We start from the raw sequence: 25,588 nt of genomic DNA on the forward strand, positions 1-25,588 counted from the left end.
CTAGACGATGGAAATATCTTGTTTCTGTCCCTTGTGCAGCCACTGATGCTGAAGCTTATAGGCCTCTTTGAACTCATCATTGCTCATGTGTACACCATGTCCTGGTTCATCCATGTATCCGTAGTGAAAGATGCCAACTCTCTCAAACCTTCCACTTTCAGCGGATTGTTGGAGAACTATGGCTTGCACATGAGGCCCCCAAGGGTCTTGAAGTTCTTTCTCGAGCTTCTCTTTCAAGTACTTGTAGTGCTTATGCGTTTTGATTGCCTTCAGGCGCTCAGAACGTGTCCACGGTATGTCGGTGGCCATGGGAAGGAGGAAGAGCTGGAGTTTGTCTCGACGAGTATCGGCCTCGAATGCGGGCAAGAAGACATCGAACTGGACGTGACCGAAAATGAGTTCTTCCAATCCCTTAATATCACTCGTGAACAAGTATATAGACGGGTGAAGGCGTGGTTTAGGCGGAAGGGTGTCCAGTCTCGCCACGTCCGGGTCGGCCGGATCAACGGTCCATGTCTCAGGATTGAAGCCTATTGCAGTGGGAGCAGCCGCCCGTAGAGGTACCCTTGGGAGTCGTGAATCTCGCCAGCAAGGTGGCCGTTTGATGGTTGCCCATTCTTCCACAGAAGGCTGCCACCAATAGACAGGCTTCAAACGCCCATGGAAGGTCAACACTGCAGAGCGAAGGCCAATAATCTCCGAGCCTGGAGAGTCGTGTAGCGGTGTTAGATCCCACGATACAATATTTCCATGCCTCTCTGTATCTATGTCTCTTGCCTCCTTCTCATAAAGAGCGTTCCCATGGATATTTGCAGGACCGGCCATTGCAACCCACGACCAAGTTGGACCACAATAGCCCCCTCCTGGTCGAGGCCAGAGATACGAGGAGCCTCTTCCCCACAGAAGTGCCCGAGGCATCATGTCGGCCCAGAGTCCCGCGACATAGTCGCTCTTGTTACGAGACTGGAAGACCTGCGCCATGGCGGAAATAGCAGGAAGTCGATCGGTGTAAAAGCTTAGCTGCCGGAGTGTATATCGTTCTACGACGCGTGCCCATTGGCCCGACCGGGTTTCCACATCCTTCGAGATCCCCAACGCGGCTAGTTGGCCTATCAATTGCTTTTCGATCTTCCCATACCATGACTCCCTTGCCTTCCCACCGGTCTTTCCAGGCCATTTCTTCTTGGCGTTGGCGTTGGCCTTACGCTGAGCTTCAGGATATTCCCAACAGGCCAGCTCCTTTGCAACGACACCCATCGAGCTATGATCTTCGTCGGGTCCAGGTTTCTCCCAGCCATCAGTCCATTGAGGGCGTCCATGCCCTGGTGTGTCCTCAAACTCCTGGCACCACCATAGTGTTTGGACCGCCCCGAAGTCGATAATGCGCGGCGATAGCAACCTTTCTTGGAAGCACCACGCTCGTTGGCTGATGTAGCTGGCTTTCTTTGCTTTTGAGATGTCGCTTCGGCCCATATTCTCAAAGTCTTGCCTCGGGATCAAGAAGACGCAAGGTTCGCTCGCGGGCAGGTGACCGCGGAGACCAAATCCAGGGATATTTCCAATGGGGCGGTCTTGGAGAAATCCTTTTTGTACGGCTTCCGCCCGTGAGGCTACCAGCGTTACCAGAGCGCAGCTGTAGATCATGGACATCTTTCCTAACTCTCTACCCTTGTCCTCATCATCGTCCTGGATAATGCATAGTGCGTCGATCCAGAGGTATTTGATGCCGAGGGAAGTAGTAACTTGGATGGCGTCGCTGAGGGTCTGAGGGAGCTCCTCGGGTTTGATGCGCTCCAGGAGCTTAGTCCTCGTACTTTTGGTAAGCTTCAACGGCTGGTCTCCGCCCCAACAATATGATAAAGCAGCGAAGGGCTCGACATCGTCCTTCTCGCAAGTCTCACAAAGTCGAGCTTCTACCGATCCCCCGGGCGTTTTCGAGAGTTCTAGCAGCCTGGTTGGGACAAAGTCACTCGGCTTGGGGCACCTTCGATGCGTCTTGCGGCACATCTCGAGCCAATTTCGATATTGAGAAAGCGAATAAGGCGACGAGGGTGTCGGATTAACAGGCTGCAATGCTGGCCGGTGCATGTCACAGCCTAGGCAACCATCAGAAAGCCATGCCACATGATATGTCCACAAGCTGAAAGTATGTAGCCTATCTGAACGATAGGTCGCCAGGTCGAAGATCATGATGGACATGGCGGATTCCGAAGATAAGTCGAGGAACGGTCCCTTCTTGGCACCCAAGACTCTCGTGCCACCGATGTCCTCTCCGGCGTCAGCCATCCGGTTCAGCAGGTGGCGGCAGAACAAACAGCCTTGAGCGGCCCAGTTCTCTAGGTCAGGTGTGTCAACATCGAAGAAGGTGACTTCCTTCGTAAGAGTGCGGGCAAGCCCGAAAGGGTCTGGTGCCTGTCCTTCCTTAACACGCTCGAGGAACTTGGGGTTATCATCACCAAGTCGTCTCTCAATGAGCGCCCATCGGTCCCCAGGAAGGCCGGAAGGGTGATTTTTGTCTTCGGAGAAGTCCAGAGGGAATCCCTTCAAGCATAGCTCGCAAGAATGGTGTACATTGGCCCAAGGCTCCTCGCGTGTTGAGTTGGGCGAGCTAGACTGACGGGGAGTCATTATGAGGTGTACTTTGACTCGGGAATGCCCTGTTGCTTGCTCTTGAGTATTCGACACAATGTAGAAAGAGCTTGAGTGATTGTTGCATTGCTCCAAGGTCATCATGAGGGGCGAAATAAGCTCTTGTGTGTTGGGAGCTCAGCTTGTCAGCTTGTTGGCGCGCGCCAATAGTGAGGCATCGTATTGATGCGACGCCATCTTGGCCTTGGCATCCTGGGGGCGCAGTTGGACAATGACCAATAATGTGATCAATTGACGCCATGTCGACCGCTTGTTGGGAGAAACCGTTAACTGAGTCGATGATGATGATGACGATGTGTGCTGCCTGGACAATGTGGTTGGAAAATGAAAAGGGAAAGATCGAGGACCACCTCTGATTTCTCATGTGGACCGTGCACACAACTGTGGAGGAAGGTGCAACCCCTGAAATCGAAGTTGACATTGGAAAGTGGGAAATCAAGTCAACAAAACAAAACAAAACTAACAAAGCAAACAAAGCCCATCCAGCTGCCACACGTCAACGGGTTCTCTCAAACGCGGGACAGTTCTCATCTTTTGTTCCTGTTATTGTTCAGAACTCGTTCATTTGCACACCAAGAAACCCACTTTCGCGAGAAAAAAAATCAGGCACCTCAGCAAAACGGTCATCGAGTCGCGGAACACTTAAAGGGCGGAAAGCAGCCTGCAAGTATCACTGTTCTTTCTTTTACCTGCTTCCCTTCTTCACCTTTTCCCCAGTTTCGATCTGAAACTCAAACCCCAATTTTCCTCAAGTCACCCCGACGCAAACCAAGATATTCATCAGAGCACCGACGCGACTCACCATGGCAGGCGACGAAGACGAGCCAGAAGCGCGATTCCACGATCCCATGCCACCGGGATACGTCTTTGTTCCCAAGGGAGACGTGTACATCACCAAGAATTGTCGCAAGGAGACACATTCGGCCGGCCAGACCGTTTACGTGGTGGTTAACAAGCGTCGGAAACCGATCGGCCTTCGCTGTCCGGTCTCCATTGTCAAAGCCGTCCAAGAGTCAGAACAGGCTACAGCTGCGAAACGTGCAGAGGCTGTACAGAAGCGAGATGCAGCTATGGAAGGCGGCTTTGAAGAGGCACTGAAGAGACTGTACCCCAACACCCCCAAAGAGTCGATCCAGAAGATTGTGAGCCATGCGCTCAAGAAGCGGAGCAGGAGAGTAGGAAGAAGCGGGACCGTACAGCTGGATGACAAGGTGAAGCTGGCGGTGCGCGCGCATATCCGGCACGAGCACACGGAATATGAACAGCTACTGAGAAAGGGCAAGACTCGCGAGGGAGCCAGAAGAAAAGTCTACAGCAAGCTTAAGGAGGTTGCGAGACTGTGGGGAGGACGACCGGCGAAGAGTGCTGGGACAAAGCGAAAGGCCGAAGACGATGGGGACGAAGTAAGAATAACTCGGGAGGGGAGTAAAATGCGCAAGAGACAAAAGAAAGAGGAAGGAATCAAAACGGCAGCTACCGGTGCAAAGACCGCACGACTCAAGAGAGGAATGATAGAACGGAAGAAAGCCAGAAAAAGGATGACCCGTGAAGAGAGACAATTACTAGCTGAAGAAAGCAGGACATCAAAGGTATCTGGCCTACGGGTTCAGACTCGCCGTATGGCCAGGGAAGGAATCGAGCCTTTGGGAGGTACCGAGGAAGAACCGATAATCATTGACGATAGCGACGGACAAGACGCTGTCTTTACTAGAGGCGAGGACACCGACTTTGACGACGGCAATGAGTCGGACTGGAGCAACTGGAGCGACATCAGCTTTGGCAATGCCACTGGGAAGAAGTCGCAGCAAAACGACCATCACTGGACGAAGCCATGCCGGAACTGACGGTCCATGCTGAGTGGCTGCAGAGTGGCTTGCCAACGTAACAACATGCCAATAACTGCCACGAGAACGTCTGTATGCATGTTCCATGATGTCTGTAATATTTAAACCTGCGATCTGTGCCTGGGCTATGCTCGATGGCATGAAGTCGTGCCACCAATATGGTGCCAAGCACGGCATCGGTTTGTAGTCAGCAGAAGCGAAGCGTCTTGCGCGAAGCGAACCCTGTTGGCTGGACCAAGGCCTGGTATACTTGTACTCACGCCGATGTTCTGGCGCCGACAGTCCTGCTGTTGAAACCACACATTAGCCCAGCGTGTCCGACTGAGAATGGAATAGCACGGTCTTGTTTGAGTAACATGTTGAGAAGACAAAGACATTGTGCGTCTGGCTGAAGAGACCCAGCCACTCCAGACTGCGAGAAAGCACGGGACGTCTAAAGAGCCGAGAGGCTGCATGTGCATTTGAAGCCCCAGATACCACCACCCCTTGCGTTTCCCAAGGGTTTTGCCAGCGGGTGTTATTGGACCATATATAGGTACCGGGACGGCGGGCTGCGGGACACGACCGCACTTCCCCATCCTGCACGTCTCGGACTCCGGAATGGGGACATTACATACGGCCCCCCGAAACCTTGGAAGACTGTGTAGCCATCGAGTAAGACGAACCTGGACGAGGTGCTGCGAGCTGCAAGGGAGACCACAATGAATGATAAGGCCTTCATGCCCATCTCTGGGGACCTGATCAGATCCTTTGTCTTCTCTGGCTCCTCTCGAAAGTCAGATCGAAATCACTGTCAACCATGGCCAACGCAGCAAACCCCAAGACTCAGATCACCTTTGAGGGTTCGTCCGTTCGTGTCCTCCAAGCTCCATGATGTTTGCTGACAAGAAGAACAGAGTACCTCGGCTGCACCGAAGCATGCTTCGAGTGGGCGGACAGCTATGACACCAAGGACTTTGACCGGTTGAGGAAGTGCATCGCTCCCACCTTGAGGGTAAGATGAGAGATCCCTCCAAGTTTGCAAAGTGGTGACTCTGGCTGATGATGTTCACCCGGGCTTAGATCGACTACCGTTCGTTCCTCAACAAGCTCTGGGAGGCCATGCCGGCCGAGGAGTTCATCAAGATGGTGTCGGACAAGAAGGTGATTGGCAACCCCCTCTTGCGGACGCAGCACTTTATGAGCGGCATCAGCAAGTGGGAGAAGGTGTCGGACACGGAGATCATCGGCTACCACCAGCTCCGCGTGCCTCACCAGGTCTATACAGACTCGAGCTGCACCAAGGTTGCCGTCACCGGCCACGCCCACAGCCACAACACCCACTACTACAAGAAGATCAATGGCGTCTGGAAGTTTGCCGGTCTCAACCCGGATATTCGTTGGACCGAGGGTGACTTTGACAAGGTCTTTGCTGATGGGCGTGAGGAACTTGGCGAGGTCAACTAAGCGACAACACGTTGTCGTAGTTGGGTGTGTGTTCAAGCAGACTCAGTAGCGAAATCGAATGAAGTATAATCTAGAAGCCTGATGGAGTGATACGTGAACGAGGAGAGTCAATGTTTGAACGTTTTCAAGTAGTGTAGATGAAATGAGACTTTCCATGTTCATCGCTGTTGTCGATCGCCGTGGACGTTTCCTTGGTGGATCTGTGGAGCCCCAAAGGAGCCCTATTAGTGGGGGCCAAGCCACTATCACAGCAACCCCCAGGTGCATCGGTACGTACCTCGATAACGGCTGTTGCGATGATGGAATTGTTTGAGATTTGCAACTTCAAAAAACTAAACAACTTCCTCCTTCTCGACCCTATATATCCTCTCAATGACACTCCAGAGGTGACCAGGCGCGACAGACTCGCGACTACGTCAACCACACGGGAAGCACTCCAATATGCGCGAGTTCATGAACTACATCACCAATGCCTTCTACGGCGCAACGGGGTGGAACGAAGACAACAAGTACAACGAGCTGAATGCGACATCCAGAGGTGCGATCCTAACAGTGTTATTGTGTTGTTATTACCGCTTCTCGGTAGGCCTCCTGCAGTAGTACTTGAAGACTAATACAAAGACCCAACAACCAGAACTTATCGACTTCCCTCTGCCCCGTGGCTTGCGCCTGACCCTCTCCTCGCTCGCAACCCCCCATTTTGCGACAAGCTACCAACTCGGCAGTGTTGGCGTCGTCGACGGCTCGATATCATACCTACACAGCTCCATTCCCCTGACCCATATCGCCGCCCAGTCCGACAAGATCCCGCTCCCCGCTCTCCTACGATGTTACCGCCGTCTACATGACCTTCGCTCGCCCGGCCAACACTACATGCTCGATGCCGATCCGTTGTCTGGGCTGCCGCCATCACCACAAAGCGCACAAGCACTACTAGGCGCAGTATCAGATGCCGCTGTGGCTAATGGGACGCTGGCTGGAGGGAAAACCGATCAGGATCCAAGCAAATACACACACTCTCTTCTCTACGGCCGTCTGTATCTGCCCAAGTCACTGCTCGAGGGCATGATCATCAAGCGCTTTACCCAAGCGCTTCAGGTCCAAGTAAGAGCCGTCAGTGAGCAGTCCTTAAGGAATGGCGGAACCATCCTGGGCTTGGTGCAGTATGACAAGGGCAACTATGGTCTCGAGGGTCTATACTCGACCGACGGTGGTCTGCTGGGTTTCCGCGGTCTTTATAACTTTGGCGGCGACGCCTCTTCCTCGACCTGTGATCCCTGGACACCTGCGCCAGGAGAGAACAGCATCAACGGAAATGGCCAGGCCGGCGAGAAGGAGCGCATCTACGGTCGCTTCAGCGTCGGCGGAGAGCTCTACTACGGAACCCTGAACAAGTCAGGCGGCATGTCGCTCGGTGCACGCTTTGTCACCCTGCCAGCACACCGGGGAACACCGCTGACCGCAACCCTGACCATAAACCCACTCATGGGCAATATTAACGCCACCTATGCCCTCCTAGCCCGAGAATACTGCTCGCTCGCAACGCGGGTCGAGTTCAACGTATATAGTTATGAAAGCGAGTGGGCGGTAGGTATGGAACTCTGGAGTAATCGTAGACCAGCCGGCTTCCTGCTCGGCGCGAGCCCTTCCAACGATCCCGAGCCGGAACCACAGCCCCCCAGGAAGAAGGAGAGGAGTTTCCAGGCGAAAATGGAATGGCGACTGGATGATCCTGAGCCCGAACCCGAGCCTGCTCCCAAGAGCGAATCAGACAAGAAAAAGAACGACGAGTACAAGGGAGTCCTGAAAGCTCGCCTTGACAACAACCTCCGCATTGGGTTGCTGTGGGAAGGAAGGGCCAAGTCCCTTATCTTCAGCCTGGGAACGGGGATCGATCTGCATAAATTGGGTGAACCCTTTAGGAGCCTTGGCCTTGAGGTTCAGTACTCTTCTTGATCGTCGTGGTAAAACCTGGGACGACGAACATCTTAATCCAACAACATTATCCGTACAGCTGTTCTTCAGACAAACCAAGCTTCGTAAAATGTAAAGCAGGTGGCCGTGGTATGAAATGGGGAAACAGTGGACCACTGTCCCGAATGATACGGAGATTCAGGCCGCGCTACTCCAGGCAAATGGGGGTCTCAGGACTAAAGCCGTCCCAGGATGGAGCAGCGGAGACAGCTCTCTCGATCGATTTCAAGACTTGTCGAGATCCTGTATTATCGGAGGATCTTTCTGGAGTCACAGGCTGCCCACCATGTTGCATCGGCTCTTTCTCGTACTCTTGCTGCTTTGGCTCTTGCCGTGGCTCATGCTCGCCCCGCTGTTGGTTGTCCGCCTGGTGTTCATTCTGCCGATTCTCCTGATACCGCCTGACGGCTTTGGCAAACACGCTCCTCTCCTGAATCCTTCTAAGTTTGCTGGGTCGTATCTTTGCTGCGAGACTGACCTTGTCAGGGGCAGCGGGCATATCGACCACCTTTCTACCGGCTAAGCCCTTCGACTGCCCCAGTTTGAGGCGTTGCAACAAGCGAGAAGAAGCCGGAGGTCCAGATAGACGTGGATAGATATCTCTATGGCGGCTACTCTCCCGGTAGCTGAACCTCTTCAAGTTTAGTTGTTTGCTGGACTTTTTTACAGTCGTCTTAGGGGGAGGCCGAGTTGAAACGTGCGCACTGGGAGAACCGGGCTCGTCATCCGGTATCATCCTGTACTGCGACCTTTCCGATGAACTTGGGCGTGGAAGACATACTTCCAAGCGAGGAGGGGAGCGAGGCGGCGGTTGTTGAACGGTCTGACCTAGACGTTCGGGATTCCGAGGTCCCTGCACCGAGGCTTCTATCGACGGCAAACACGACGGAGCCGGAGCTGTAGCCAGTGAAGGGGCCGTTACAGGAACTGGAGTCTGGAAAAAACCCGAACGGCCGTTTATGGTTGATATAGGGTCGAGTAAAGATGCAGACGTTGACGAATTGGTGGTGGCCTGGGTCGAGTCAAAGGGCTGTTCGCTACCCTTCTGTAACATATAAGGCCTGTCACCACCTTCTTGTGAGCTATACCTCTCCTCGTTGTCCTTCTGATATAGGCTGTATCTTTGATCGGATAACTTGTCTACCTCCGGCGCGGAAAGCGGGTTACCGAGTAGACGGGCTGATGAGGGTTGAGTTGTGCGGGACGCGATCGATTTTAACGGAACTCTTGGTGATCCCAGAAAGCGCCGAGGAGACTGTGCTTCGAGAAATTGGTTGAATTCCTCTTTGTTAAGTCCTAAACGTTTCCTGACTCCCTTCAACGGTTTGGCACAGAAATTTTGCCCTTGGAATACCTCCCAATGACCCGGAGGAGAGGTGCCCAGCAATCCTTGGAGCCGTCTAGAAGCAGCGACCTGCCGGCGAGCTGCCTCGGTGGTTGGCTTTGGTCTGATCGGTGTCGTAAATTCTTCTTGCATTTCCACCTGAGCTTCGTCGTCGGCTCTCGGGCTTACTGGTTGTTCATCCTCAACCTCGTTATATTCCCCGTTGATTAGCGACCCGAAGTCAACCATCGGTCCATTCTCATCCATCTCCTGTTGCCGGTCGAGTTCTTCGTAGTCATTATCCCTTTCTGCAACTTCTGTATCTGCCTCGGCGGCGGGCGTTGGCTCCCGGGCAGCCGACGACGGGCCTGGCTGTATAGCAGCAGGATTGGAGCAGCCGGCTCAGTTGGCGCACACGGTAGACTTGGCTCGACTTCCGGGGACTACGAAAGGGATAGTTTCGACGGCGAATGTGACGCCGGTCACTCGACGGATTTTGGCCAAGTACCCTAGGCAACTGTGGTAGTGTCACATTAGCAAAGCAGTTCGTGCCTCCAAGTTTGAAATGGAGCTGTAAAGTGGGAAGCAGACTTACCTGCCGCATGTGCTGTGGTTGAGGAAGATCTTGGCCTTGGATCGCTCGGAGGATAGTTCGACTTGTTTTAGCTCAGCCATGCGAGCCAAGTCGCTGGTCTGCAGGAAGTCTTGGAGCAACTTCAGCACCCAAGCCGTGGACAATTGCTTTTCAACACTAGCACGAGTTAGTAGAGGGGTAATAAGTCAAAAGCACATTGATAGGGAACGTACTGTGATGCCATGTACCTCCTAACATGCTCCGGGGGAACGACACTCTCCCGGACAGTCGTAGGGTTGCATATATAGTTTGAACTCCATGACCTGACAGGCATATCGGACTAGAGCGGTCATTTTTGCATTGGGAAGGACTCCTTGCGTCGATGACTCCCCTTCGTCTTTCCACCCGCTTACTGCCATCATCTGCGGGACGACCGACCCATAAGAGGCGATGAAGCCACAGGTAGAATTCTGGACCGGGAACGCCAGACTCGTAGTGACGACCTCCTGTAGTATTGTCAACTTCCTCCCGTCTGTCAAGATTGTGGAGCCCGAAAGGGGGTGGTCATTCGTGGAAAGGATAGCTCGAAGGGCCTCGGGTTCGCGGAATATGGTTGAAATGAACCGAGCCTTTTTGTCCCTCCTTTTGGCTGGCTGCCATCCAAGTCGCTCGTATTGCTTCAACTTCTTTGCTCTTAAAGTTGCCGAACGAGCGTACTGTCGCGCGGTATACCCCTTTTTGTCTTTGATACTGAAGGAAGCCTTCCATAGCAGAAGCAGCTTGACTGTCGAGAGGGAACCGGTGAGTATAGCTAAGTGTAAAGGGGTGACCTGATCTCTGATGGTTCGAGTGTTCACGGCGCTCTTGTCCTGGTGAAGGATCCGCTTGACCCTTTTGAGGTCTCCTTCTAGGATAGCTTCATGTATTGGGCGTAGGCCAAGCGCCTTGGTCATGAACTCGGAGGGCTCCATGCTGGATGACAACGAGATACATCTATTCAACCTCGTATCGATACTTCCTGTGAGTCGTCATGTGAGAATCTTGACGCGACTCTGTGAGCTCAAGGTGACAGCACACCGAGATGAGGATCTCACGAAAGTTGTTTTGTGTAGAACCGCGGGACAGTAAGAATCTGAAAATGATATTGGCTTCTACTAAGCACGATAGATAATAAGAATAGACGTGATACAGGAACTATTGCTCCAACGAGAGGGTGGTGATGAAGTGAATGAAGACGGTTGGCTCCGACAGAAGATCTTGCTGATAGATTCTCCCGGTTTCAAAGTAGAAGTGGAATGTGACGCGTGGGCAAGATGGATGGTAGAGGATTGATTGTAGTTTGGAGAGAAACGCGCGAGCTTCGAGAGTGCTGCCAATTATCTCTCTCCGGCATATGGTATGTAACACGAGGGAACAGACGTATCCTAGCAAACTTCGCAAGCCTCACTTTGAAAGATCGGACGACAAAGTGAGGGGTGTATGCAATGGGCAAGATGGGTCATAGTTATGGCACTGGCACTAAGCAGAGGCGAGTCAACAAAGAGTCTGGATGTAAAGGGGTGATATTTCACACTGGGATGTTTACGATATTCGAAAAACCAGCAACCCGAGGCATGACCAAGAAGCAATCCATTTTTGACGCCTGAAACCTGATATGCTACCGGGAAAACGAAATCATGCGACGCAAAGCCTTCACTCCAGAAACTGCGGGTATCGTATTCGTGAAAGGGGAAGATTTAGATATTATTCATGATATCTAGTGACGAATTTACTCGTCATCCTCCTCATCGGCCTCAATGACGGTCTGGGCGATACCTGTACCATGTGTGTTAGCGCCTGATTCAACCAAGACTGTTTCCAAGAGCAAACTTACGGTCCAGATCACGCTGGCCCTGCTGGGTGATGCGGCGGCCACCCTTCTCCTCATCGTGCTCGAGGACACCGATCTTCTCGAGGGCCTGGAGGACCTTGCGGTCAACGGAGCCAGAGGCCTCGACGTGGTGGGAGGGACGGCTGCCACGGTTCTTGGCAGTGCCGTGGACGCGGCGGAGACGGCCAACACCAACGGTCTTGCGGAGGTAGACGTGGCGGGCAACGGAGGCGGCGCGGACGTAGAACCAGTCGATGTCCTGGGGGGGCATCTCCTTGGCGGGGCCGGTCTTGACGGTGTCAACCCAACCTGTTATCGCGAGTTAGCCGGCTGCCTCTTCATCTGGGGAAATCTTTTGGGATTCAAAGCCTACCGGGAACGGGCAGCTTGCCCTGGCGCTTCAAGAAAGCAGCATAGGCGTTGACGAACTTGTGGGGCTACATATCACACAAAAATACCGTATTAGCAATGATTCCGTCATCGGAAGTCTTTCGACCCCCTCGCGCCTGCTCCCATTTTCTTCTTTTGTTGTTGTCGTGCCCGCTGGTTGTGTTTCGTCGTCGTGATCGCCGGCCAGCTCGGCAAGCTCCAGCTCAGCTCATCGTTTTTGAGGGCTCAGAATTGCGTTTGCCAGCCGATCGACTTCGGACTCGGACAGCGATCGATTGATTTGAAGTTTCTGGTTCGGCCGCAGAGGAGATCTCAAGACGGAGATCTGTAGTGGCCTACCTCGACGTCCCGAACAGTGACACCTCCAGGCATTTTGACGGTTGGTTGGGTTGATTAGCCGACTTAATTGAAGTTGCTCGCTCGGTGGTGCAAAGAGTCGCGATAGCTGCCAGCGGTGGAAATTTTCTAGGTGGAGGGAAGTCTTGGCATTGAGACTGCACGGGCCAGCACCGCCTTAACGATTAGGGCTGTGGCCCTTCCGCCCTTTGCACCTTGCCAGTGCTCGCCTAGCGGGAGCGCCTCGAAATCACAGCTACAATAACCCTAACCCCATTCCCGACTGGCCAGATTCTCTTGGCATACAGCAAGCCGTGGAGAACAGAAGCGTCTAAAATGTTTGGGATCATCCCCGCGTCTCGGACTCCGCATTCCGTTCCACTCCACTTCACAACCTTGTTGACTTGAAAGAGTCCGTTCATCCAAATCCATTATCTCAGCATGTGAAGTCTAGACCTCACGCATCGGTCAATCATCGTCATGGACACTCGTTCACTCATTCTTCAACAACACAGGTTGCTCGTCATCAATAGCACACGAGGTACCTTATAGTTCACGATTGGCTAGTGACCTCAGCAGGTTCCTGAGCAAGCATGATTTCGCGCCGTGGCTTGTCTCCGCTACAGTCAAGGGGAAGACGAAAACCTAGTATGCCTTATATACAAATTACATCCTCAGATATCCGCTTCGAAATATGTCGTATAGACTGGGATATTACAATACCTACACGTATGATGTTGTCTCTTCGGGAGATCTCCAGATTCCAGATCCGCGAGCCGCCCATGCCGCCACAGGAATACCTCCTGCATCATCGAACCAATGGAAGGGATGGTTGGGGGCTGAGTTACACAACAATTCGTCGCTCGTGGATGTTTCCTTGCCAATGACCGGGGAGCTCGTCTCCAGATTTGGAGTCGCTGCCATTCGTTAACGCCGGCTTCGTGGTATCTCTAACAGGCACGGTTTCATCATGACAATTTCGATTCCTCTATCAACCTCATCACGGACACTGATCACTTTGCAAGTAATAGCCGTCTAGCTTTACAACGAGTGATGACCAGGTTGCTGCAGTCCTCTAACACAACCATGTCCCCATCACCAGCCTCGGCGCTTTGAGCGGCCCGGTCACAGGCCCCGTAAACTTGGATTTGCCTTCCCCGAAACGACATACTCCAGGCTTGCGGCTGAGAACCCAATTTGAAGGTCTTGGGAATACCACGACAACATGTCAAAGCCACGTGTGAAGAGATCTTCTACATGGGTACCTACATAGGACTTCACAGGACGCGCTAGAAGCGGCTTGAAACTCATCGCAAATTTGAAGGATCAGTCCCGAACAAGGGCCAAACGTAACGACGAGTACGCCGAATCACTCCACAAGCGCTTAATGCCTTGACCCTGCGTCTCTCATGAACAACGTATCTGTTCTTGTCCGAGTGGGCTGGAATAAATAGGCCCTTATTCCCTCCGGTTGAACGTCCGCGATTTCAGGCCCAATTTGTGACTGGCATCGCTTCTTTCTTTTCAAGTGTACTTTGTTTCTGTCTTTACTGCAGACATTCCTTCTTCACCTGCTGGCAGGTTTACCTTTATTTGCACAGATATTGTATTCATTACATTGATTTATTCATTCTTGAACACCTTCACACTAGTCAATAAAGTGTTGACTTTCCTTTTCCTTCATCATGCTCGCCTCTCTTGGTTCTATGCTCGCGATAGTAGCGATTGCTAGAGCCAGTCCTTTGCTTCCCAGAGCAGTCGATTCGCTCAACGAAGAGGCTACGGCGGAAGCCCAACAGCGAGACGACAGTGCTACCCGTGCCTTTTCCGATGTCCAAATCAAGGTACTTAAACAAAGTATAAGGCTTTAAAACAACCAATGCTAACTGGATAACAGACATCAGATGGGAGATGTCTTTTCGTTGACAAGCTGTCCGGCGATTTTCGGGCAAACTTGACCCCTATTCAGGTTGCCGACTGCGGTTCTACCGATGGTCAGGGGTGGGATGTTATCACGAGCGGCAAGCATATCTCCGGAGACGGCGGTATGCTCGTGGTGAGCACGTTGACACAAGCCTGCTTCAACTATGATCCCCGCCGAGCGGCTGGAAACCAAGTTATTCTCTTTTCATGCGGTGGCCGAGCTGATGGTGGTAAGCAACACTCGTTGCAGAAGTACCCTACAGCAGAGACGTTTTGGCGCTGACATCTCCTAGGTGGCGAGGTCACTGACTCCCAGATATTTGCCTTTAACGGCTCATCTGGACCTCTTTCCTTCCAGCCCCAAAACGAAGACGGCACTTGCTTCACAGTCTCAGGCAACACCATGAACGTTGCACCATGCGACTCGGGCGACTCTAACCAGTCGTTTACCTTTGGAGACGGCGGCGGTAGTGGAAACAACAACGGAGGAGGAAACACTAACACGGGAGGGGATACCAGCACCGGAGGAAATACTGACGCACAAGAGAGCACCACCACGAGAGGAAGAGGTGGTAGCACCACTTCACAACAGCCGACAACCTTCACCACTCAAGTCACCACGACAGCTGATGCCACGGCCACGGCATCCGTCACTTCGTCTCCGGACAGCGGGTCGGGTTCAGGTTCAGGAGGCAGTTCCGGAAACGGCGGCATTCCCACCTTCAACCCGACCGAAGCTGTACCGGTCTCGCGGGCAGGCGGTACTTTGCAGCCCACGGCAGTTGCAGAGTCTCACCAACGAGATGATACGGCCACCCGCGCTTTCAGCGATGTCTCCATCAGGGGCCCTGACGGACGATGTCTCTTTATTGATCCGACTGCTGGCGACTTTCGCGAGAACTTGATTCCCATCCAACTGGTGGAGTGTACTGGATCGCCCAATGAGAAGTGGGATGTTCTCACCTCGGGAAAACATAATCAACAGGACAACAGCGGGACACAGGCTGCTTTGATTGTTAGCACTTTGGTATGTTCATACTTCGATGGCTTGGTGAAGACGAGTGTCAGGCTAACCATGCGTGCTATATGTAGACTCAGGGTTGCCTCAACTTTGACGGGCGCCGAGCGACTGGTGACACAGTCATGCTCTTCTCCTGTGGTGGACGTGCCGCTGGTGGTAAGTTGAAACAAAGATGCTCTACCGAGATGACGGCTTGCTAATTATGAACAAACAGAGGGTGAAACCAGCACCGGACAGCAATTCCCGTTCAATGGAGCAACTAGCTTTGCTCTTGCACCGCTAAGTGAAAAGGGCTCAACCTGCCTGATTGCTGGCAATGAGAGGGTGGATTCAGGAGCATGCCCCGACGATGGAAGCCAACTGTTCTCCATCTTTTAGGTCTTGTACTCTCAAGGGAGTTGTTTGAATCGGTTCGTGATAATCCTCGAACCAACAGCTCTTGGGGAGAAGAGATGAGGGATTGTGCCCATTGGCAACCTGTACAACACTTATTTCACTTGTTGAACTGTACCCTACCGTTTATAAAAGTCTTGGGAATTTCCAGGCGAGAAGAATTCTGATATTTTATGGAAGAACGACCGATCTGTTCCCATCTGATGGTTCCGAGGTTGAGGAGACACTTGATCTTGTAGAAGATTGGTTCTTGGCTTGTCATTGAAAATATTTGCGCATAGGCATCGAGTTTCCATTGCTTGGCACGAGATGGTTCTCAAGTCCCAAAATTCAGTATTTTCTGCCTTTTAATGTTGTATTGTTGTTGTTAGTGAAGTCGTTGTCTGGACCCTGAAGTTGTTGTTCGGGACGAAGATACCCCTGATTTGTCAGCTGCTAGCCACCTGCCCACCCGTCGCATCAGCGGACGGTTCCCGACACCGGTCGCAGGCGGACCTGACATCATGCGCCGCCCCGAAAATTCGCTGCCAAAGTGACTGTGTCTGACCTGACTTTCCTGAAGCCGGAACTCCGTCGGTATCTCTCCCGTCCAGTCGCTCCCGGAACGGCGATTTTAGCACTCAAACCGCGACAAAGCGCCATCTCCGGCAACGCCGACGAACCTAGTAAACCACTACCAACTAACACCTAATACCTCTACACAACCGCCGCCGTCATGCCACCCCTCCGCTGCGCCAATGCGCCCGCACCAGCGAGCCTCTTCGTCCAACTGAGCATGCGCCGAACCGCTCAGTCCCCCATCCTGGCCGACGTCCTACTCCCCCTGCGTGCGCGCGCCCACCACGGCGTCGCCAGGAGGATAGCGACCGCTCCAGCTGCTGCTTCAGTCTCCAAGACACAATGGCGCGCGAGACAATCGCTGTCTTCAAGCCAGTCCAACAAGCGCCTCTTCACCACCACGGCCCCACGCAAGGCAACCCACACGCTATTTAACCCCCAGAACGACGAGGATGGGAACGAGATGGTGTTGGAGATTACAGAGCGGGCAGCGAAGGTTCGTTTTCCTTAGGCCCCTTCTTCCCCTCATTGTGCTAGCGAACAGACTGACTAACATGTGCTACCGCCGCAACAGCGCCTCTCAGAGATCATGACCAAAGATTCCAACCCTTACCTCGCGCTGCGCATCCAAGTCGAATCCGGCGGCTGCCACGGTTTCCAATACCTCATGAAACTGGTCACTCTGCCTGAGCAACTTCCTGAGTTGCCTGTTTCCGAAGAGGCCGCGGAGGAATCAGAGATTCGCGAAGACGATACGATATTCAGCTATTACCCCGATAACAGCCCAGCGCCGTCGTCTTCCGATCTGACGGTACCGAAGATTATCCTGGATGGGCCGTCGCTGGAGTTGCTCAAGGGTAGCAAGGTTGACTTCACCATGGAGTTGATCGGTTCCCAGTTCAAGATTGTTGACAACCCGTTGGCGACGAGCAACTGTGGTTGCGGTACGAGTTTCGATATCAAGATCTGAGGGGCCGGGTATGGAATCAAGGGCCTACGGTCAAGTGTATTGTTACGTGACATATTGAGTAGCAGGCATGGTCTACTGGGTATTGCATAATAGAGCGGGGAAAAAGGCGTTTCGCGTTTCCTTGTTCATCATAAACGTCACTTAATGGCACGCGATCACGAGCGGAAGCGATATATGTAGACATTAAACTTGATAGCATTGGGCCGAGTCAGGGCCAGTTACGGAGCAGGCTAGGATCACGAATCCACCGGTGAACCAGATTTTGTGATCGGAAAACGACAAAGTTGCATTCATTCCCATCCGGCCTTTATGGCTTCCCAATTAACGCCGAGCACCATGCATCCGTAACGACCAAGACAAGGTTCGTATTATCTCAACGAAACCCCAATTGCATTTAGTTCATCTGTCTGATGAGAGCGTTGATGTGCTCCTCACGGTTGCCGAGGTCACCGCCCTCAATGAAGTGCTTGAACTTGCGGGTGCGGAAGCCACCAGTGGGGTTGGAGAGCTTGAAGGGCCAGAGGAAGTTGGAGGCCTGCTTGAAGTTGGGGCCGACGGTGTAGATTTCGTGGATGAGATCCTCCATGCAGATGATGCCGTACTTGCCGAGGTTCTCCTCAATGATGGAGTTGTCGGTGAGGGCAACGCGCTGCTTGTTGACCTTGCCGTATCCGCGCTTGTAGATGAGCTCCTTGACGGACTTGAGGTTGGGGTAACCGTAGGCAACCCAGGGCTCGACGATCTTGATCATCTCAGCGGTGGCCTTGGTAACGCGGACGAAGACACCGTTGTTGATCTGGAGAAGACGGAGGAGCTGGAGGATCTTGCGGGGCTTGGGGGGGATCTTGTTGATACCCTTGATGCGGATCAAGAAGATGAGCTTGGCCTCAGCGGGAATGTGGAAAGAGCCATCCTGCTTGGCGGCGCGGTGAAGGCGGACCTTCTCGCGCTCGACGTCGCGGTACTCCTTGACGTAGGTCTCAGCGCGCTTGAAGATGACGCCACGCTTCTCCTTGTTGGCCTATTTGATACACAGTCAGCAACGAGTCCAGAACGCTAGAAGGCAGTTCAAATAGTCCATTGATGAGGTGTTATGTCAGACCCGAAAGATGGTATTTAGCAACAGCATCGGCGAACCTAGTCGCTATGGTATGTTGTGCATCATGTTGTCCTCTGGAAGGGGGAAGCTCAAGCGATGGTAATACTTACAGCCTTCTTCTTCTCGATCTCGGCCTGGCGCTCAGCGCGGGCCTTCTCCTGAGACTTGCGCTTCTTCAGGAGGGTCTCAGGGACCAGGACATCGTTCTTGGTGGGGACGGAACTAAACATCTCAGATTAGTACGAGGTCCAGCATACCAGAGGTATGTGGTAGAGCGCCGGTGGAGAACTGCTGCTCAAGTGCGGCATTCTCTCGTGGCTGACTCGATTGACAGCTTGGTGTAGCTTGGAGAGATGCGCTCAGCATTTTCAGCGTGAGGATCACACAGCCAAGCACGACCTGGACAACAAGTGTCCGAAAGGTGGGCTAACTGTGACGGAGAGCAAAGACTCGAGCTTTCACACTCTTGTCCAAGTTCGTCTGTCGCAGCAGCGATGAATTTAAGGGAGAAGGCCAGAGACCTTCAGCCCCAACACCCCATGAGACATCTCTCAGTCTGCAAGCCTGGTCGGTCTAAGGCCTGGAGGAAAGAGGGAGAATCATGAGAGGGATCGAGCTGGGGCGATGGCTGCTCCGCGAGAAGACAGGCCAAAGACACCCAGTGAGAGGACCACGACTATCCGCAGATTGTTCCTGGAACACGCGACGATACCATTCCTCTGGCGTCAAGGGGAAGGATCGGGGTTGGCATACGTAGACATGGTGCCGGTGGTCGATCTGCGACGATGCCAGAATTCGATGTCGAAGTACGAGCAGAAGAGAAAAAAAGGCGTTGGTCGATCGTTAAGTAGGGCCCGCGAAATTTTGAGAACAGTGGGGCCGCACGGAGCTCGGCCGCCAAGGGGATTTAGGGTTTGTCCGACAGGTTTGGTGCCTGCGCTCCGCTTTCTGCCACCTTTCCCCGCCCAATTCGATAGGGCATTCTCAACCGCACGAAGTCGAACTACCCCCGCCGAATTTTTTGGGAAACTGGAGATCGTCCACTTGACAGTATCAACACCACACGTCCAAGACACCAGATCAACCGTCAAGATGCCCCCGAAGAAGGCCGTCCGTCCCGCTCAGGAGAACATCTCCCTTGGCCCTCAGATCCGTGAGGGTGAGCTCGTTTTCGGCGGTAAGTTTCGACCTGCGACCGCGATTTTCCGACAGCGACATTCGGCCAAAATGGGAGGCTGACAATCGAAATAGTTGCTCGCATCTTCGCTTCTTTCAACGACACCTTCGTCCACGTCACCGATCTCAGGTTCGTAACCTCTTGAAAGAAACATTCGCGACGAGGAATCGATTTTTGGCGGGTGGAATTGGTGGTTCCAAGGGAAAGAGGAGGGAGTAGACTTATGGAATTTCCATGCGACTCCTGCGACACCTGGATCCCGGCTCCACCGCCAGAATCGTGAACTTTGACGACGAGAAGACAAACATAACGATGGTTCTGAGGCTAACATTCTGGGTGATTCCAGTGGCCGCGAGACCATCTGCCGTGTCACTGGTGGCATGAAGGTCAAGGCCGACCGTGACGAGTCCTCCCCCTACGCCGCCATGTTGGCTGCCCAGGACGTCGCTGCCCGCTGCAAGGAGCTCGGCATCACTGCCCTCCACATCAAGATCCGTGCCACTGGTGGTATGTATCCCCCTGGTCCCATCAAACACATAATTGATGCTAACAACATACTATAGGTAACGGCACCAAGACCCCCGGCCCCGGTGCCCAGTCTGCTCTCCGTGCCCTTGCTCGCTCTGGCATGAAGATTGGCCGTATCGAGGACGTCACCCCCACCCCCTCCGACTCTACTCGTCGCAAGGGTGGTCGTCGTGGTCGCCGTCTCTGATTTATCAGAGGGTGGCTGCCTGGCTTCTGGGCGGAAAAGAAAAAACGGTCATCATCTGGTTTTCTCTGTGGCGTTGACAACTACGAGGAGAACGGCCTTAATTTGCCTGGTCTCCATATGATCTGGCTTGTCACATGTTGCTTTTGGCACAACTGCAGCAGATGAATATAGATGGGAGTCAAAAAACCCCCTTCGCTGCCACCGGCAGCTCAGATCGCAGCCTGGCTTTCGTGTGTGTCCCAAGTGACCTATGCCATGTCTGCTTGCTTTCGTGAATCCACTTGGCGCGTAGTCGTGTAGTCTACACCCAGGCAGCCGGGATTGCTCTATGATCCATCCTATACAACTTTGCCCATGAGGCGTTGCTCGAGTGTGTCTCTTGGTGTTGACTACGCTTTGAACATGAGGCTCCAATTGGGGGCATCATGTCCGCCTTCGCCCGCCATTTGTTCTGACAACTTCGTCACTCGCCATATATGGCTTCACCGCTGTCTATCCAAAACAGCTCGAAGACGTTGTCTTGCAAATGCTGTGACGTATTCCACATCACACTTCAATGATGAGCACTCAACTAGCTGGGAACATACACGCTAGGTACTTCATACCAACGGATAATGTTGGGTAGTCGGCAACAAGTATTGGTGAGTGCTTCTCGCTCCCAGCTCGTACATTAACCTGAAGACATGTTGCTTCTTATCCTCCTGTTCCATTTCCAATTGGTTTTGACGAGTACTTGCCCAAATCGTCACTCATCCAATTTTACCCACGGATACCGTTTCAAGGCGGAACATACACCATACTCTTTCTGTCTGCTTCATATTCTTGCTTGACACAGTTACTCGACCGCAATAGGTACACGAGGATAGATCCAGGAAATTGCCTAGGTCTAGCCCATCCTACAATTCATCTGCGGCAGGCGGTCATGTAGAAAGAGAACAGACCTCGCACAGGGGCTTCCCCCGTGGTCTTGACCATCCCTTGCCATGTCAGGCTAGACACGGATAGATTGTTAGCTCGAATTACAATCAGGAGCAGGCTGGGCTCACGAAGAAACTTCCCTTAAGGCAGGTGGCTCTACCAAGACATGGTGAGTATGAGAAGTTTCAGACTTCCTACGAAAACTTGCCAACCATGGTCTGTGACATTATTTCACATGTTTGGATTTGTACAGTTGGCTCAATCGAGCCTTTGCTCTTGGTCATGTTGGAAGTAAGACTTGCCATATGGCGTTTAGTTTGTGGACAAAGCCGGTGGTATCCACGTCTGATACTTGAAGCCTCTAAACATGGCAAGATCTTCGAAGAATCGGTGCCATGAGCTTATAGTAATGGTAAAATGCACAATGCAAATCATGACGCCTCATCATAAGTCAGTTGGGTGTAAACGCTGATTCGGTGTGGCTCACCCAGAAGAATGATCACGATTTTCTAACGGGCTTATCCTACACATTTCCAAGTAGCTACTATGTAGATTCGTAGCCGTGAAACCAAGTTTCGTTCAGATGAAAGATAGAGAACCTGTTCGTTAAGGATTACTCGTTTCAAATTGGCTGTAGGATTACTCAGGTTGACCTGGTGTACATTATACACTCATGCCCAGACAATTTCATATGATAAACTGACACATCATGAAGAAAAGACCAAACGCGCAATTTTGAGTGAAGCTATGCCCAAACCAAAAACACAAATTAAACCGAGAGAACCTATGATTCTAGACTAAACTTCGCTGGGTCTAACCATGGGGCAACACATTCATGGGAGATAGCACCATTAAAAGACCTGGAGAATTGCTTTTTAGTCACACACCAAAGCCCAATGCAATAGCAAAACGAAAACCACCAATTTCCCTATTCCACAGAGCTTTAACCACGGACCGCATTACCCAGAGCACCACCGGTGAACTGTGTACCACCGGCCTGCCGTTGAGGGTTGCCGCCCGTCCTCGCGCCACCTCTGCCGCCGCGCTGGCCACCACCACGCTGGCCGCCGCCACGGTTGTCCTTCCTGGAGAAGGCGTTGGCGGAGCCCTGTGTCTTCTGCTCGAGCGTGCGCTCGTTGGTCTCGATGAGGGAGCTGGCCTTGTCGGAGAGAGTGAGGGCCAAGCTCTGGAGACGGCTGAGCTCGACACCCTTGCGGAAGATGACGGTCTCGGTGACCTGGTCAAGAGCAGCCGCGAGCTCCTCGTGGCTGATCATCTTGCTGACGACAGCAGAGACCTTGCGAGAGTCGAGCTCGAACATGGAGCTGAGGGTCGCAATGGCGAGAGTGTCGTAGAAAGGAGCATAGGTGAAGAGGTAGGTGCGGAGACCCTCCTCCTGGATCTGCTTGGCGAGCATGGTCTTGATATCCTCGGTGTTCGGCATCAAGTCCCAGATCTTGATGCTGTGAATGAAGTCAGTGGCCTTCTTCCACTCACCAGCAGCAAGGGCCTTGGAGGCCTGCATGACGTGATCCCTGGTGTTCTCCGGGGGACCGGTGAAGATCTGGCGCTCGTGGTACTCGAGCATACGGCGGTAGGTCTTGCTGATGATCCTCTTCTTGACATCGGGCGAAGAACCGGTCTGAGCGAGCAGAGGAATCTCGAGGAGCATGCTGCAGGTGAGGTAGACGCACTCGAGGAGCTCGAGGTTGATGTGCATGTGGAAGGGAAGCTGGCGCTGCTTCTCGAGGCGCTCCTGCTCGGGGGTGACCTGGCTGTAACGCTGGATCATGACACCCTGAGCAAGAAGCTCCTTTTGACGGCCACTGCCGCAGATCTCCTGGAGAGTGTTCTGGGCGTCGTAGACGAGACCCTTGCGGAAAGCGCAAAGGCCGACCTGGACGAGGGTGCGGTTGTAGAGAATCTGGGTGGCGATATCGAAGTTGGCGATGGTCTCCTGAAGATGGGAGGTGAGCATCAGGTCGCGAGACTTGTAGTACTCATCGTGCAGAGCCAAGAAGTAGATCTGGCAAAGCATGGCACGAGCGCGGATGATGCCCTCGCTGTTCTCGAACAGGTAGTTGGAAAGGATGTTGATGAGCTTGCCAGCATCGCCGGACTGGCTGCGGGGGGTAATCTCGGAATCGGCCTCGGCAGAGACCTGCTTCCACGCGTTCTCCTCGAGGATCTTGACGACTTGGGCGGGCTGAAAGAAGATGGTTAGCAAGGGCGGCTGAGTATTCCAGCATGATCTCTATACATACCTTGTAGTAAACATGGTCCAAACGCCTCTGGATGATGCGGTTCAAGCTCTCCTGGGGGACCTCGAGGGAAGCATCCTTGCGGAGGTGCTCGTAGTAAAGAAGACCACGGAAGATGATGTTGTAGAGGGAGCCCTCATCGGTCAGCCTGTCGATGTACTCGGAGGTGTGGGGATCGATGGCCTGGAGCGAGCGGGTGAGCTCGTCATCGAGACGCTCAATGAGCGAGACAACGCTGCCGGGGACCTTGAGGTACTTCTCACCCTCGGGGATGGTGGGGAGATGGTCATCATCATCCCACTCCTCAGCGCCCTCAACAACAACGTGGTCCTTCTCCTTCTCGAGGATCTCCAAGAGAGAGGCAAGGTCACGCTCAGCGGCCTTCCACTGGTCCAAGGGCATCTGGGCGGCGCCACCAGCACCAAGATCGAAGCGGGCGGAAATAAGGGTCTGGAGGACACGGATCTTCTGGTAAGGAGTGATGGGGACGACCTTGTTGAGGGTCTCCATAACCTTAATCTGCTCGAGGCGGTCGGTGTTCTTCTTGCCGCGAGACTCGATGATGGCGCGGAGGTGCTTGAGGATGCTCTCGGGGGTGTACTGAACGACCTTGCCGCGCGAATCGACCGTAGAGAAGCCCTTGTCGTCCTCCTCCTGCTGCTCGGCGCTGACGACGGGAGCCTCGAACCTGACCTTGGAAACAACCTTGGGCGCGGCAACCTCATCATCCGACTCCATGAAAGCGTCGGAATCCTTCCTGTAGGCATCGATCTGGGTCTGGTAGTCCTTGTTGTTCTTGCGGATGCGCTGCTTGACGGCGTTGAGACCACGGGCATTTGTCGCGTTCATCTTCTTGGGGGTGACCTTTTGCTTGGCGAGAGTCTCGTTCATGTAGTCCTCAAGGTCGGCAATGGCCTTGATGTAGGACTTGGGCGCCTTGCTGCCATCTTGGAGCTTGACGACCTGGCGGTTGAGCTTGTCGAATTCTAAACGGGGGGAAGTAAGCATCAGTGCAAGACAGATCGAGGGCGTATATATGCATGAAGGATATACGAACCAGTGGCGATAAGACTCCAGTCGTTAATCTTCTGGCCGTTCTGGATCTGGCTGATGGTGGACTCGAGTTCGTCGAAGCGCTTGTCCTTGGCGCTCTTGACCTTGGTGGTGGCCTCATCGTCGCTCTGCTCGTCCTCCTCCTCCTCGGACTCCTCGTCGTCGCTCTGCAAGAAACGGGAGGCACCCTTCTTCTTGGCGCCTTCTTCCTCGTCGCTGCTGGACTCCTCGTCGCTCTCCTCCTCGTCAGACTCCTCCTCAGACGAAGACTCGTCCTCGGCCTGAACCTTCTCCTCCTCCTCCTCCGAAGTGTAGACCTCCTCCTCCTCGGAGCTGCTGTCGGTGGAGCTGTCGTCACCGCCGCGGAAGAAACGAGACATGGTTGCGGTCTCTTTCGATGGACTCGGGATAAATATGCGGGTTCCGGGGGTATGGGCGCGAGGCAGAAGTCCGGGTTGCCGGTATGGGTACTTGGAGTGGTGGACGGAAGTGGTGATGGTCCGGATGGTTGGCAAAGCAAAACCCGGCTGCGGCGAGGCGGACAGAGGGGTCAAAGAATTAATTTTCACTGAAAGGCCGTTTTGGTGGGGGCGATTTGGGGCTTAGCGAATCGAGCGGAGCTGTTTGGGCCTCGAGCGCTGTAATGATTGGGTATGACTTAATCCGAGCAAGGGGTGTGGGGGAGAGGATACCTGCTCCGGGGGGGGAGGGAGGCTGAACTTTTAAGTTGACTGTCTGTACCTGCTTCCACTTGGAGATCAGAGTTCCAGACGATCCAGATGAGGTCTGAACCTTGCAGATGTTCGCATGAGGGAGCTGTCAACTGAACCAGATGGGCGGGTTCTTGTGTGCACTTTTGAAAGCGGAGTGAGGGAACAATATCAAGCATTGCTTTGTCAAGCCTCACGATGAGATTCAACACCCGAGGTGTCGTCTTGGTACTTGGGCGCAAACAGCCAGCTAGCTGATGCCCCACCTTCAAGTATCAGCTACCTGGACTGATATGTATTGCTATACTCGGTTACATGCATCTTTGACGTGCTGTAAGCTTGCCAAGCCAGATCTGCTACGTAACGGGGGTCGCGTATTGAAA

The 25,588-nt window shown here is 53.3% G+C and overlaps 11 protein-coding genes across 11 annotated transcripts; 6 read left to right on the plus strand and 5 right to left on the minus strand.

Annotated features, from left to right (window-relative positions):
- B0H65DRAFT_550535 (heterokaryon incompatibility protein-domain-containing protein) lies at positions 1-2,628 on the minus strand (the record flags this gene model as incomplete). Its single annotated transcript, XM_062829745.1, has 1 exon — positions 1-2,628. One exon carries the CDS (start codon positions 2,626-2,628, stop codon positions 1-3), a length of 2,628 nt encoding a protein of 875 aa, XP_062678975.1.
- Positions 2,629-3,452: 824 nt separating this feature from the next.
- B0H65DRAFT_430234 (uncharacterized protein) lies at positions 3,453-4,493 on the plus strand (the record flags this gene model as incomplete). Its single annotated transcript, XM_062824868.1, has 1 exon — positions 3,453-4,493. The coding sequence occupies one exon, from the start codon at positions 3,453-3,455 to the stop codon at positions 4,491-4,493; it is 1,041 nt and encodes a 346-aa protein (XP_062678976.1).
- Positions 4,494-5,182: 689 nt separating this feature from the next.
- B0H65DRAFT_246785 (scytalone dehydratase) lies at positions 5,183-5,960 on the plus strand. Its single transcript, XM_062822410.1, has 3 exons — positions 5,183-5,335; positions 5,390-5,487; positions 5,556-5,960. Exons 1-3 carry the CDS (start codon positions 5,293-5,295, stop codon positions 5,937-5,939), a joined length of 525 nt encoding a protein of 174 aa, XP_062678977.1. The 5' UTR covers positions 5,183-5,292; the 3' UTR covers positions 5,940-5,960.
- Positions 5,961-6,269: 309 nt separating this feature from the next.
- Positions 6,270-7,978, plus strand: B0H65DRAFT_246882 (uncharacterized protein). Its single transcript, XM_062822412.1, has 2 exons — positions 6,270-6,477; positions 6,574-7,978. The coding sequence occupies exons 1-2, from the start codon at positions 6,381-6,383 to the stop codon at positions 7,893-7,895; spliced, it is 1,419 nt and encodes a 472-aa protein (XP_062678978.1). The 5' UTR covers positions 6,270-6,380; the 3' UTR covers positions 7,896-7,978.
- A 375-nt stretch (positions 7,979-8,353) lies between these two features.
- B0H65DRAFT_559348 (uncharacterized protein) lies at positions 8,354-10,782 on the minus strand (the record flags this gene model as incomplete). Its single annotated transcript, XM_062830129.1, is given in 8 exon segments — positions 8,354-8,373; positions 8,388-8,766; positions 8,836-8,958; positions 9,139-9,609; positions 9,655-9,754; positions 9,833-9,988; positions 10,045-10,086; positions 10,127-10,782. The coding sequence occupies 8 exon segments, from the start codon at positions 10,780-10,782 to the stop codon at positions 8,354-8,356; spliced, it is 1,947 nt and encodes a 648-aa protein (XP_062678979.1).
- Positions 10,783-11,518: 736 nt separating this feature from the next.
- B0H65DRAFT_246891 (40S ribosomal protein S19) lies at positions 11,519-12,614 on the minus strand. Its single transcript, XM_062822413.1, has 4 exons — positions 12,411-12,614; positions 12,055-12,118; positions 11,685-11,990; positions 11,519-11,626 (listed from the first exon to the last, which is right to left on the minus strand). The coding sequence occupies exons 1-4, from the start codon at positions 12,441-12,443 to the stop codon at positions 11,580-11,582; spliced, it is 450 nt and encodes a 149-aa protein (XP_062678980.1). The 5' UTR covers positions 12,444-12,614; the 3' UTR covers positions 11,519-11,579.
- Positions 12,615-13,905: 1,291 nt separating this feature from the next.
- Positions 13,906-15,796, plus strand: B0H65DRAFT_246918 (uncharacterized protein). The gene is made up of 5 exons (XM_062822414.1): positions 13,906-14,251; positions 14,305-14,560; positions 14,624-15,357; positions 15,423-15,507; positions 15,566-15,796. Exons 1-5 carry the CDS (start codon positions 14,093-14,095, stop codon positions 15,727-15,729), a joined length of 1,398 nt encoding a protein of 465 aa, XP_062678981.1. The 5' UTR covers positions 13,906-14,092; the 3' UTR covers positions 15,730-15,796.
- Positions 15,797-16,238: 442 nt separating this feature from the next.
- Positions 16,239-17,280, plus strand: B0H65DRAFT_246944 (uncharacterized protein). The gene is made up of 2 exons (XM_062822415.1): positions 16,239-16,798; positions 16,877-17,280. Exons 1-2 carry the CDS (start codon positions 16,460-16,462, stop codon positions 17,270-17,272), a joined length of 735 nt encoding a protein of 244 aa, XP_062678982.1. The 5' UTR covers positions 16,239-16,459; the 3' UTR covers positions 17,273-17,280.
- A 288-nt stretch (positions 17,281-17,568) lies between these two features.
- Positions 17,569-19,324, minus strand: B0H65DRAFT_246964 (60S ribosomal protein L7). Its single transcript, XM_062822416.1, has 3 exons — positions 19,125-19,324; positions 18,482-18,593; positions 17,569-18,293 (listed from the first exon to the last, which is right to left on the minus strand). The coding sequence occupies exons 1-3, from the start codon at positions 19,130-19,132 to the stop codon at positions 17,667-17,669; spliced, it is 747 nt and encodes a 248-aa protein (XP_062678983.1). The 5' UTR covers positions 19,133-19,324; the 3' UTR covers positions 17,569-17,666.
- Positions 19,325-19,463: 139 nt separating this feature from the next.
- Positions 19,464-20,263, plus strand: B0H65DRAFT_444095 (40S ribosomal protein S14; the record flags this gene model as incomplete). Its single annotated transcript, XM_062825667.1, has 4 exons — positions 19,464-19,548; positions 19,623-19,677; positions 19,895-20,055; positions 20,112-20,263. 4 exons carry the CDS (start codon positions 19,464-19,466, stop codon positions 20,261-20,263), a joined length of 453 nt encoding a protein of 150 aa, XP_062678984.1.
- Positions 20,264-21,816: 1,553 nt separating this feature from the next.
- Positions 21,817-25,110, minus strand: B0H65DRAFT_247002 (eukaryotic translation initiation factor 3 subunit C). Its single transcript, XM_062822417.1, has 3 exons — positions 24,500-25,110; positions 23,446-24,428; positions 21,817-23,387 (listed from the first exon to the last, which is right to left on the minus strand). The coding sequence occupies exons 1-3, from the start codon at positions 24,873-24,875 to the stop codon at positions 22,125-22,127; spliced, it is 2,622 nt and encodes an 873-aa protein (XP_062678985.1). The 5' UTR covers positions 24,876-25,110; the 3' UTR covers positions 21,817-22,124.
- Positions 25,111-25,588: the final 478 nt, after the last annotated feature.

Source organism: Neurospora tetraspora, assembly GCF_033439725.1.
Source record: "Neurospora tetraspora strain CBS 560.94 chromosome Unknown B0H65scaffold_6, whole genome shotgun sequence".
Taxonomy (NCBI): Eukaryota; Fungi; Ascomycota; class Sordariomycetes; order Sordariales; family Sordariaceae; genus Neurospora; species Neurospora tetraspora.